Raw genomic sequence first — 12,747 nt, 5'->3', positions numbered from 1 at the left:
AAAAAAAAACCAACCTTAAAAAATGCGATTGCAACATCTGCAGCCATCTGGAATGTGGTTCTCCTGAGGCCTTTCACCACGAGGAGGGTCCTGACACCCTGTCCTATTGAGCTTGGCGTTTGTGAGTCGTGGGATAGACGTGTATGTGAGTGGGTGTGTGTGTGCGCTCTGTCTACGTTTGTGTGTTATTTATGTTTATTTGTATCTGTTGGGAAGTGTGTGTTGGGATGTTGACCTGTGAGTAGCAGTGTTGTTCGGTGTGAGTTGGTGTTGACGTCTGTGTAGGAGTGTTGTGTGTGCAGGAGTGTTGGGTGTTTGGTGGTGTTGACATATGTAGGAGTGTTGGGGGTATATGTTGGGGTGTTATTTGTGTGCGAGTGTTGGGTGTGTGTTGGTGTGTGTGTGTAGGAGTGTTGTGTGTGTAGGAGTGTTGGGGCATTTGTGTTGGTGTTGTGTGTGTAGGAGTGTTGGGGCGTGTGTTGAGGTATTGATGTATGTGTAGGAGTGTTGGGGCATGTGTGTTGGGGTGTTGACGTATGTGTAGTAGTGTCAGGTGTGCACAGGTTTGGGTACTCATGTTCACATGTAGCTCTTCCTTGTTTAATTCCACAAAGCTCCAGCCCCAAACTTGGTGCCAACTTCCTCTCTCTGCACTAAGGGGTCCCTTTCTCCTCCCAACCACCCCCTCCCTGGGCCCCCAAAACAGGTGAAGGGTCTGGGACCGTCTGCCTGAGCCTTTGCTCAGTGATAGGAGCTGGTGTACAGGGCTCTCTTTCTGCTGGTCACGTCATGCTGTGCATTCGTAGAGCAGCTCCAGGAGGTTCTGAGGCAGAGAGCAGGGCCCCTCCTGCCTGTTCCCTTACCTCTTTTGGGTCAGTCCCTACAGAGGGAGTGTTGGGGTCCCAGGACACCTTTGAAGTGCTCTCTGAACCAGCACTTCCCTCTCCCTTACCAGGAGAACTGCTTCCCTGCAGGTACCCCAGCCCCAGGCATCGCCTGTGACCTTGCCGGGAGAGTGGCAGGGGCTTTCCTGAGTCTGGGTTGCACTCTCGTCCTTCTAGGTGGGTGCAAAAGCTCAGAAGGGCTGAGTCCTGAGCACGGCAGCCTTTGGGTATACAGGGTCTTGGGTTTGCAGGGTCTCAGGTGTCCAGGGTCTCGGGTGTCCAGGGTCTCGGGTGTGCAGGGTCTCGGGTGTGAAGGGTCTTGGGTGTCCAGGGTCTCGGGTGTGCAGGGTCTTGGGTGTCCAGGGTCTCGGGTGTGCAGGGTCTCGGGTGTCCAGGGTCTCACGTGTCCCTCTTTGTATCCACAGCGGAGCTGGAGTTCGTTCAGATCGTCATCATCGTGGTGGTAATGATGGTGATGGTGGTGGTGATCACGTGCCTGCTGAGCCACTACAAGCTGTCTGCAAGGTCCTTCATCAGCCGGCACAGCCAGGGGCGGAGGAGAGAAGACGCCCTGTCCTCAGTGAGTGCCACACCCTCCTATCTGTGGCCCAAGGCCTCAGCGGCAGCGGGGCACCCCTTATAAAATCATGGATGGGGTCCAATGGTGGCCTTTTCAGGAAACAGATTCAGGACAGGAAGACACGGGCTGAGCAGCCCATCTGTAGCAGTTTCCTCCCCTGAAATGGGAGGAAAGCACCCACCAGGTGGGCCTCTGAGATGCAGGAGGAAGGTGGGGGTGAGGAGCTGTGCCAGGAAGAGGCTTCATGATCCACTCACACACTCAGCTGGCTCCTGAGCAGCCTCAGGTGCCAGGCTCTGTACGGGGTCCTGGGGCGTGGGCAGCACATAAGTCCTTGCTGTCATGGAGCTGACGTTCCAGGAGGGAGATGAGGAGCTGCCTGGTGGTGATAGTGCCATGCAGATGTGACCATGGGGGCCTGGGGGCGCCCCTGTGAGTACCCCTCTGCTGGGGAGGCAGGGCTGGGCCACAATCAGCCCAGGCTGACCCCCATCCCTCGGGGCTGAGTGGAGACAGGCCTGGCAGGATGGGGCTGAAAGCAGGGAGGTGCCTGGACAGGCGGCACAGGAGGGCGTTCCAGGTCCACACAGAGGCCTGATGCAACAGGATGGTGGAGACGAGGGCCTGGCTTTGGGCTCTGCGCCCACTGGGACCATGAAGGGAAAGGTGCCTGCAGCCCAGACCCAGACGGAAGGGAATTAGTGGCTCTGCCCTCGCCCCTGTGCTCCACTGGCAGCTGGTCATGTGGTCACAGTGCCATGGAGAACCATAGAGGCAACAGGACACCAGGTCCCAGGGCCTGAGTTTAATCCCAGCTCCACCAGTACTGGACACGTGCAGTCAGACCTGTCCCTGATCCCCAGAATGGGACTTCAGGTCCCCCATGTGTGAAATGAGCTGACGGTCGCATCCAACCCCTGGGGATTTAGGGCTTTAGCCCAGAGCACAGGTCCAGCCACTGCTGGCTGTGAATGCACGTCCATCCATCTGTCCGTCCACCTGACAGATCTCTACCCAGCACACACAGGGAGCACAGAACTCCCCTTGCGTTTGGGAAGTGGCTGTGCACCAGTCCCAGGGGGTGATGCTGCTGAGTTGGATGGGCGCAGACAAGAGCAGGTGCATGCATGAAGGACGCCGAGGGCCGTGGCGGGGAAGCCAGGGCGAGCTGCTCTTGAGGCCGAGCTGTGAAGGACCCAGTGAAGTGGGCGCGGAGTGTGAGGAGGACAGAGCCCTGCAGGAGGGACCCCACTCCCCGCTCCAGTCCTGTGTGTTGATTAGCTATCAGAGTTGTGAGCATTGGTGTGCATTCTGGAAACCCCAAGAATTTCCCCTTCGGGCCTCCACAAGTCAGGAGCAGGCAGAGCAGGGTCAGTGGGGACTTGCCCCCCTTGTGACGGTGGACTCCCGGCTCCGCGTCGGCTGCCCGGAACCCTGCTGTTGGGATATCTTCAGCAGGTGGACCAGAGGGCAGAGCAGAGTTAATCTCTTAATGGCTTCCATCTCTGCACCCAGGATGTATAACTCCACAATGTGAGGCAGGAATCAGGTGTTGAAAAGAGCAGGCTGGGAACCTTGGGGAGGAGGTGGCACGTGGGCAGCCCTGGGGCTGCGGTGCAAATCTGAGCCTGGGCTCGCCAGGTGTGGGGAGGACTCATGGAACAGGCAGCACAGGGCGTGGCCTCCCCACTTCTGGGGATGCCCCGGGGTTGGTGGCGGAGCCCAGAGTCCCTGGGCTGAGCCAAGTCGGCTGAGGAGCCTGTTGGCCACAGTCCCAAGCCGGCGGGCCTGCCACTGACAGGTCTGGGCACCTCTGCTTGCGTCAGGCCCCAGCCTTAGTGCGTCACCAGGTTAACAGGGCAAGGAGCATAACCCTGGGACCTCTGATGGGAATGCCCGCCTCCCTGGCCCCGGGGCCCCCTATGCGCCCAGCATGTGTCTGGAGGGCGCACTGCAGATGAGCTGCTCTCCAGGCACTGCATGTTTATGTGCTGTTGCCACCGCTCCAGCGACAAGCACTGCTGCCTGCCCAGGGATGCAGTCAGGGACGTCAAGGATTCACCCCACTTTCCAGAGGGGAAATGGGATTAGAGAGGTGGAACGTTTGCCTGGCACCATGCCGCTTGTCACTGCTGGTTTGAAGAGCCAACAGCCTATTCTGTCCTCCCTCAAATGCTGGGGAGAGTGACGGCGCCCTGGACATTGCAGAGGATGGCAGCCTTGGAGGGACACGTGCCTCAGCTGGGCTCACCTTGCCAATCGAGCCTGTGTGTGCATCTCTACAGTGGGTTGAAGCTAGGCCTAGGCGTCTATGGCCATGGGGAGGCTGGAGTTAGTGGAGAGTGTACGGTGCCCAAGTTGGACTGGAGGAACTGGGCCATTGGGGAGTGGGAGACAGCCCCCCAGTCCCTGCTGCCTAGAAGGAGGTAGGATTCCGTCCTGCCTCCCATACACCTGCGGCCAACAGAAAGTCTCCTCCCACTATTCACCCAGCCGCCTGCACAGGCCCCCTGGAATGCCTGGCTGGGTAAACATGGAGACTTGCTAGGCCTAAAGCAGAATGTGGCAGCTCCCCTGGGGACGCCCTGCCAGACTGGAGTTCCTGGGCACCGTGGCCTTTCACAGAGACCCAAACACAGCTCCTGTCTGCCTGGGACCCAGTCTGTGCCCCACCAGTCCACCCATGCCCTACCTCCGGTGTGGCTATCCAGCCATGGCCCCTTTTCAGGGTGACCTTGGGGTGTCCCCTCTGGCCTGTATGGAGCCAAAAGCTCATGCCCCACCCACCTGCCTCACCCTCTTGGGTAAGACCCGGAGCTCTGAGCTCTGGTCCCAGCCTGGTCACCTCCTCGTGGTGTGACACTGGGCAAGGATCTGCCCTCTGAGGGTGACACTGCAGTGCAGGTGAGCCCCCCCGCCAGGGATGGCACTTCCTCCCTGGCACTGCTCTGAGGGCATTCAGGACACGATGCATAACGTCACTGCAGTGACCACCCAGCCACCGAGTGACACAGACCTCGGTTTACCCAGAAAGGCAGTCCCAGTCTTTGTGCCCAAGGCCTGCTCAGACGGGGAACTCAGGCCTTGAATGGGGCAACCCTTTGTCCTCTTTGTCCCCAAATCAATCCTCAGTGTGAGTCCTCCTGAGAGAACTCAGACCACCAAGGGTCCGTTTCCCAGGGGCAGGGACAAGACTGTGGGCAGGCCAGTGTGTGACAATCAGCTAGTAGCAGAAGCCAAAGACCTTGTGTCCACTCCCGTGGCCTCAGGAGACCCTGAATTCCCCCAGGCCCCTTGTGCTGTGCCTGGTCCTGGCTGGAGTCACCTTTTATTCTTTAGAAACATCTCTGAGTCCTTGCAGTTGGGTGGAAGGCCATCTGGTCCCCTGGGGTGGGAACATTGTGCCTGGGGAGTCCAGGGGAAGAATTGAGAGCTGCGTCCGGCCTAGTGCTGTGAAGACTCTGGAGGGGTCTGGCAGGAGCTGCCTCGAGCGTCAGCTCACTGCAGCTGCCTGGTTTTGTCAATGAGACTTCTCTGAGCACGAGTGAAGTCTCTTTGAGTACATTTTGCCCACAGCTGCACTTGGCTGCAGCAGCAGAGTTGAGTGGTGTGACAGAGACCTGGAGACCCGCCGGCCCACAAAGCAGAGTATTTTACTCTCCAGCCCTTTATGGAAACAGTTTTCAGGCCCTTGGTGTAGAAGCATCTAGACGGGGAAGGCACAGGCGGGCCGGGTGTGTTCAAAGAAGAGCAGTCCCCGCCGAGCCCTGGGAGCCCGGGAGTGCTTGGAGGCTGCTGGGAGCCGGGGCTGATCAGCAGTGGCTGTAGGATTGAAACCTGTCCTCGTCCTCCACCTGGATGTGACTGCCAGACACAGCCAGAGGCTGGAGAAGGTTCCAGACAATTCTGGAGCTGCCCCAGCCCCACTTCTCAGGTCACTTTGGGACCTAGTTCCATAAAGATGACACACAGGTCACCAAGCTACATTGGCACATGAGTAGCAACCTGAGCCCTGACCGATCGCATGCCACGCTGGTGCCTCCATTGGGGAAATGGTACCAGCTCCTGCAGGCAAGTGAGACGCATGAATAGGCCACTATGGGCAGAGGGACAAAGGCCCTGGTGCAGGGAGGGGACTGGAGGAGACTGGAAGAGGTGCCTGACCCACCTGCAGGACTAACAGGGAGCTCCAGGGTTAGCACGCCTTCACAGAGCCTTGGGGGCAGGTGGAAGTTCTTCGGGAAAGAGGGGCGATTGGTCCAGGCCCGGGGTGGGCTCAGATCCAGAGGCAAGACTCTAGAGCTTGCGTGCATTGCGCACCTGGCAGAGTCAGCCCACTATACAGATAGGAAATCTAGTTAAAGGAAACAGCTATACTGCAGCTGTGGACGTCTACAGGGGCATGGGTCTCAGTCAGGAGTTGGAAATTTCTCTTGGTGGCAGCCAGGGCCACAGAGGGTTTAAGCAGAGGAGTGACTGGGTGAGGGGTGGGGGGCGTGAGGGAGATATTCCCACTTCTGTGAGGAGGAAGGGCCATGGGGAAGGGCAAGAGTGGAGGAGACCATAGGAGACCCCCCTCAAGCACCTCAAAGGCCAGCAGTACTCGCAGCCTCTGCGAGCTTGTGAGACGCGCAGCGTCGCCAGCCCTCCTTCCACAGAAACTGCATTTTTGCAGTCTGCTGGTGGACTGTCCACATGGAGGCTGGTTCCAGAGGACTTTGCTGTCCACCAGGCCCAGATGCTGGGGAGGAAGGTGGATAGACCTGCCTAATGGAGGGAGAAGTGAGCAGGGACAGGGGTGGGTGGAACCAGGGCAGTGGGGAGAAGAGCTGTCTGTCAGGAATGATTCCGTGAGTCTGGCTTTGCACCTTGAAGGATGTCAGAGCCATTCGCTACATCAGGAGATGAGGCAGGACAGGACCTCCTTGAGGGGTGGGAGCCTTCCTGATGGGACAGTTTTGAGGGCCACAGAGCCCTCTAGTGGTCATATGGGAAATTACCGCCCTCTCCCCTTCCTGCCCAGGCTGCAGGTGAGCGGGATCCTACCTGGGACCCCACAAAAAACCTGCCCCAAGGGAACTTTCGAGGTGATGGGCATGCTCATTATCTTGAATGTGGTAAGAGGTTCTTGGTATAAATATATGCCTGAGCCTATGAAATTGTGTTCTTTGAATATGTACATTTATTTGCCTATCAGTTGTATTTCAATGAAGCTACAAAAGTAATAAACACGCCTTTCCCCAAGCCCAGACCTCACCATCATGGCATCTGGGGCATCTCAGAGAAGCCAGTGCAGCGTGGGGTCTCATTTTCCTGGGACGAGGTCCAGGACCCTGCTGTCATCTCGGAGCAGATGGCATAAGCTTCATGAAGTGGCAGCTGTGCCCCCACACCTAGACCAGAGCTTGGGACTGCCGTGGCACCACATGCCCCCTTTGCCAGAGCTGAATCACTGTTTTATGGCAGAGCAGCTGCCTTGGGCACTTTCATCAACTCTCCTGTGTTTCACTGTTGATGAAACTAGGACATCCGTAATGATGGGCCCACTGGATGGAGGGAGAGAGACTGTAGAGAAATGAATGTATAGAAACAATGGTTAAGGTGGGACAGTGCTGTGAAGGGAATGAAGGGAATCAGCAGATGATGGGGGTTCACGGGAGAAGCCCTTTTGATGCTGGTCTCCAAGGGTCTGCAGGGGACAGTGGAACTGAATGTGGACAGGAGCCGGCTCTGCAGCCTGGTTGCTGTGCAAAAGGCCCTGCGGCTGGGGCTGAGCTTGTGGAGCTGCACGGCACAAGTCAGGGTGGCTGGTGGGTGTGTGAAGGTGACACCCAACACCTTCACGTGCTCCCTGAGTGCCCCGCAGTTTCCGGGTGGGTTTTACGTTCAACTTTAGCACGTGCTCAAGCAACTCGTGAGGCAAGTGCTATCATCACCTACGTTTCCAGGTACAGAAACCACAGCATTGAAGTGAAGTAACTTGCCGCAGGTCACACAGCCAGCAGGGGGCCCAGGCTGGGAGGAGTAGGGCCAGGGGCGAGGGGCTGAAGCCAAACTCAGTCTCGTGAGAAGCTGTGAAGGCCCACGACAAGCTACGGTGGGCTTTGAGAAGGGGCCCCAGGAGTTGGCGTATGTTTTGGAAAGTGTCAGGCTGGATTTTCTGGGGACAGCAGTGGGCGCCTTAGGGATCAGTGAGGAGGCGATTGTGGTCATGTCCTCAAAAAGCCTCCGGGGCCAGGCTAGGGAAGCTGGTGCGGATGCGGAGAGGTGGGTTGGGTTCAAGAGCTGATTCCAGGGTAAAGGCCTGAGCCTTTGCTATCCCTCCTGCCCACCCCACTGACCCTGCTTGTATGTTTCTTCCTGTGTAGGAAGGATGCCTGTGGCCCTCAGAGAGCACAGTGTCAGGCAACGGAATCACAGAGGTGAGACCTCCCTCCACCTCCCCTCCAACACCCCCACCTGGGCTGCTCCCGCTGCGGCTGGAGGAGTGCTGGCCGCCAAAGGCTCACCCCTCCACCCTTCTCTGAGTGTCCTTGCTGCTGGGATCCTCCTGGCCCGAGATCATCTGCTCTCTGCCCCTGGGGGAGGAGCCCACACTCTGCAGCACAGGAGCATGGACGCTGCCCCTGTTTAGAGGGGGTGATGCTGCTCTGCAGTGCTGCCCACATGCCAGGGCTCCTGCGGGATCAGGCTCCTGGCTTCTGCCCCGGCCACCCGTGCCACCTTCTCCCTCTCCCCAGAGAGCCACGTCCTATGCAGCAGAACTCCAGTCTCAGGATCTGCCTCTGGGGCAACCTGAGACAGCCACCCTCCCTCACTCCCGCTCTGCCTCCTCCAGCCACAGGTGTATGCCCCACCTCGGCCCACCGACCGCCTGGCCGTGCCGCCCTTCACCCAGCGGGACCGCTTCCACCGCTTCCAGCCCACCTACCCGTACCTGCAGCACGAGATCGACCTGCCCCCCACCATCTCGCTGTCAGATGGGGAGGAGCCCCCACCCTACCAGGGCCCCTGCACCCTCCAGCTCCGGGACCCTGAGCAGCAGCTGGAACTGAACCGCGAGTCGGTGCGCGCACCCCCAAACAGAACCATCTTCGACAGTGACCTGATGGATAGTGCCAGGCTAGGCGGCCCCTGCCCCCCCAGCAGTAACTCGGGCATCAGCGCCACATGCTACGGCAGTGGCGGGCGCATGGAGGGGCCACCGCCCACCTACAGCGAGGTCATCGGCCACTACCCGGGGTCCTCCTTCCAGCACCAGCAGAGCAGTGGGCCACCCTCCTTGCTGGAGGGGACCCGGCTCCACCACACACACATCGCACCTCTAGAGAGCGCAGCCATCTGGAGCAAAGAGAAGGATAAACAGAAAGGACACCCGCTCTAGGGTCCCCAGGGGGGCCGGGCTGGGGCTGCGCAGGTGGAAAGGCAGAACACTCCGCACTTCTTAGAAGAGGAGTGAGAGGAAGGCAGGGGGCGCAGAAAAGCATCGTGTGGCCTCCCCTCCCACCTCCCTGTGTATAAATATTTACATGTGATGTCTGGTCTGAATGCACAAGCTAGGAAAGCTTGCAAAAACACAAAAAAACAAAAAACAAAAACAAAAACCACGTTTCTTTGTTGAGCTGTGTCTTGAAGGCAGAAGAGAAAAAACATTTCTACAGTAGTCTTTCTTGTTTCTAGTTGAGCTGCGTGCGTGAATGCTTATTTTCTTTTGTTTATGATAATTTCACTTAACTTTAAAGACATATTTGCACAAAACCTTTGTTTAAAGATCTGCAATATTATATATATAAATATATATAAGATAAGAGAAACTGTATGTGCGAGGGCAGGAGTATTTTTGTATTAGAAGAGGCCTATTAAAAAAAAAAAAGTTGTTTTCTGAACTAGAAGAGGAAAAAAATGGCAATTTTTGAGTGCCAAGTCAGAAAGTGTGTATTACCTTGTAAAGAAAAAAAATTACAAAGCAGGGGTTTAGAGTTATTTATATAAATGTTGAGATTTTGCACTATTTTTTAATATAAATATGTCAGTGCTTGCTTGATGGAAACTTCTCTTGTGTCTGTTGAGACTTTAAGGGAGAATTTCAGAGTTGCCTGATGGCAGTGCGTGAGCCCCGCGGAATCTGCAGAGAGGCCTCGGCCGGAAGCGGCCGGCTTTCCCGAGGGGCCGTCGTCCCTGGAGAGCGGCTGCTTCTGCCTAGTGACAGGTGATCACCACGTTATACATTCCCCACCGAAGGAGACACATTGCCCCGCCTCTGGGCCAGAACAGCCTTTAAATCACAAAATAGGAAAGTTAACCATGGAGGCACCAAGTTCCAGGTGGTGGTTTTGCCTTTCCCAGAAATGAAAATAAACTGCTACCGAAGGAATCCGTTTTTCCTCTTCTTTTTTTCAACCGTGAAGGTCCCCATAGGGGGAAGCAAGGTGCCCCTCCTCGCAATCCGCAGCGGCTGGCGCACAGGCTGCCAGGGACACGCCAGAGGGTCCAATGGCTTACTGCACAGGGCGCTTTGGCGGTGGCTCAGCCGGCTCAAGGTTCTCCGGTGAAGGCAGGTGCGCTCTCTGCCGCACTGGCACCTAGGAAGGCCCAGGGTATTCTCAGTCTGACCTCATCCTGTCTGTTCCCCTTCACGGATCAATTCTCACTTGAGAGGCCAAAAAGCAGACAACCCAACATGAAAGGGCGACAAGCCCAGGTCTCTCCCAGGACAGGCAAAAGGGTTACAACTAGTAAAGCAGTCGCGCCAACACCAGCCTGAGCTTCGGCGCGGTATTCTCCGCCTTCCCCGTTCCCACATTTCCCTCCCCTTCCCCGCGGAAACAGCACTTCACTCCTGGTGTCTGTTGATCTGTGTTTTAATTTACATCGCTATCGGACTCCGTTCTTGTTCTGCAGGTTTTCACCAAATAGAAGTGGGGTTGGCGGGACCTGCTGGTGACATGCAGGTGACGAGCAGGAAGGGACATGTGAGTGTAAATAGAGGTGACCAGGGAAGGGCACGAGGGGTGGGCCCTTGGGACCCACGGTGGCCCACAGCTGGAGCTCACCACATTCCCTCCTGGAGGGGGTAGGAGTGGGAGGGCACCCAGCCGCCACCCCCTCGCCATGGGAGTGGTGTTCCATTTTGGGCAGAGTGCTGACTAGTAGACTAACATAAAAGAAAGATATAAAAGGCAATATTGTTTGTGAGCAACTTTTTTATAACTTCCAGAACAGACACCTGAGCATGGTTTGGAAGTTCTGGCCACATGAGCTCCATGCATGTGCACGTGTGTGCTTTAAGAGCTGGCAGGGGACACACGGGGACTCTGTGTGTCGCCAGCCTAATAGAAAGTTCTCGTTTGTTGGCAACGGCAGAACCTGCCTCTCCGTGGAGTCATCAGCCTAAAATTTGTTTCGCTCTTGAAGAGGATTCTTTGAAAAGGTCCTGTAGAGAAATCAATAGAGGTTGTCCTGAGAGGTACAAGGACATGCTTGTAAAGATGATTGAAACGTATCTTTCCTTTATGTGATGCGTCTCTAGTGCCTTACTGAGGAAGCAGTGGCACTCCTGTCACAGGGTGGGGATGTTCCCGGACAGTGCCTCACTCACCTGGGACTGGCCTCTTCTCCCAGGGTCCATGAAGGGCTCCTGCTGCTTTTCAGACACCCCATTATCCTCTCGTGTCCTCACCCTCTCTCCACTGGGAAAGTGCCCAGCTTGGTGAGGTGACCCCTCCTGCTCCTCCAACCTTTTTTGCCAGGGTCTGTGCACAACTCTCGCTTAGGCTGAAAACGTAGAAGTGGACCATGTTTGTGTGCATGGCTTCAGTTCAAAGCCAGGCTGAGGCAGGCCCCATGTCCTCTTGAGCCAAACTGTTTGGGTCTTGTTGCTTGCTGGTACAGTCTGGATTTGTGGGATTGGCTTTGCATGAGAAAAGGGAGGAGAGCGGTTGCTGACCTCAGCCGGCTTGAGGACAGAGCGCGTCTCTCATGACAACCCAGTGCTGAAGTTCAGCGTCCCCAGCTCCATGCCCAGTGAATGGCAGAAGTGCATGGGGCAGTGGCCTCAAAGGCAGGGCACATCCCAAGACAGCCAGCAGGTTTTCTCTGGAAATGACCAGAGCTAAGCTCTCAGCTTCTCTGCTGGGTGTGCACCCTTTCCTCTAGATGTTACTTGTCACATTATCTTTGAAAACTCTTGGACTTCCCCTGACGAGGCCCTCTTTTCCAGTGTGAGGTTAGATGGGGTTCTCTGAAGTGGCTGGTTGGAGAGGGACCAGCTTGGTTTCAGGGGTCTCCCTCTCCATCCTGGGTTCAGAGAAGCCTGAGCGAGGCTTTCTGCAGCCTTGGCACTCTCTCCCTGCTTGTCAATCGCCACCTTTCCTCCAGAGGAGGAAAATTATCTCCCCTGCAAAGCCCGAGTCTATACAGATTTCATGAACTGTGCTAAGAACCATCCATGTTCTCAAAAAGCCCAGTGTTTTTGCAAAGAATGAAAAGGGACCCAACATGTAGCAAAAATCAGGGCTGGAGGAGAGCCAATTCATTCCCTGTCCTCATCGGTCGTCCCTGTGAATTGTACGTTTCAGAGAAATTGTTTTTCTATGTGCAACATGAAGCTTCCAGAACCATAAAACAGCCCCATGACAAGGCAAGAAAATGTGGTTGTTGTTGTTATTGTTTCTGGAAACTGCTTGAAATCTTGCTGTACTACAGAGCTCAGAGGACACAGCCCGTCCTCCCCTGCCTGCCTGATGCCATGACTGTTGTGCTGATTCCGATGCTTTCACGTTGCGTTCTTGGCGTGGGAACTGCTCTCCTTCGCAGCCCCATTTCCCAAGCTCTGTTCAAGTTAAACTTATGTAAGCTCTCCGTGGCGCCCGGGGAGCGCACCCACGTCCCTGCTGCGTAAGACTCTGTATCTGGATGCCAATCCGCAGGCCTGAAGAAACTGCTTGTTGTGTATCAGTAATCATTAGTGGCAATGGTGACATTCTGAAAAGCTGCAATACTTATACAATAAATTTTACAATTCTTTGGAATGAGGCTTTTTCCCTTCTTTGGCCAAATGGAGCTCTTCTCACGTCCCACCCCTCTACAACCCCAGATGTATTCAGCGGTGGGGAGGCGATGCCTTAGAGCTGCTGGGTAACCTTAAACAACTCTTTCAACTTTCTGTTTTATTAGTTCAGGCAGCATTCAGGGAGCCCCCTGAAAACCCTAGCTCAGGAAGGTTCTAATAAAAGGGATGGTCCTTGTGGTTAAACGATTTTGCAAAACACTGCATACTTTTCC

At 55.9% G+C, this 12,747-nt stretch overlaps 1 protein-coding gene across 2 annotated transcripts in view; it reads left to right on the top strand.

The window, feature by feature from the left end:
* PMEPA1 (prostate transmembrane protein, androgen induced 1) overlaps positions 1–12,494 on the top strand; it is a 64,744-nt gene extending 52,250 nt beyond the window's left edge. For both annotated transcript variants that reach the window (XM_035299002.3, XM_054255481.2), the window contains exons 2-4: positions 1,310–1,464; positions 7,833–7,886; positions 8,303–12,494. In XM_035299002.3, coding sequence (XP_035154893.1) covers positions 1,310–1,464; positions 7,833–7,886; positions 8,303–8,848 — 755 coding nt within the window. In that variant the 3' untranslated portion in view covers positions 8,849–12,494. The remainder of the gene's footprint in view (positions 1–1,309; positions 1,465–7,832; positions 7,887–8,302) is intronic.
* Positions 12,495–12,747: the final 253 nt, after the last annotated feature.

Source organism: Callithrix jacchus, chromosome 5, assembly GCF_049354715.1.
Source record: "Callithrix jacchus isolate 240 chromosome 5, calJac240_pri, whole genome shotgun sequence".
Taxonomy (NCBI): Eukaryota; Metazoa; Chordata; class Mammalia; order Primates; family Cebidae; genus Callithrix; species Callithrix jacchus.
This window is presented reverse-complemented; position numbering and strand designations above follow the sequence as displayed.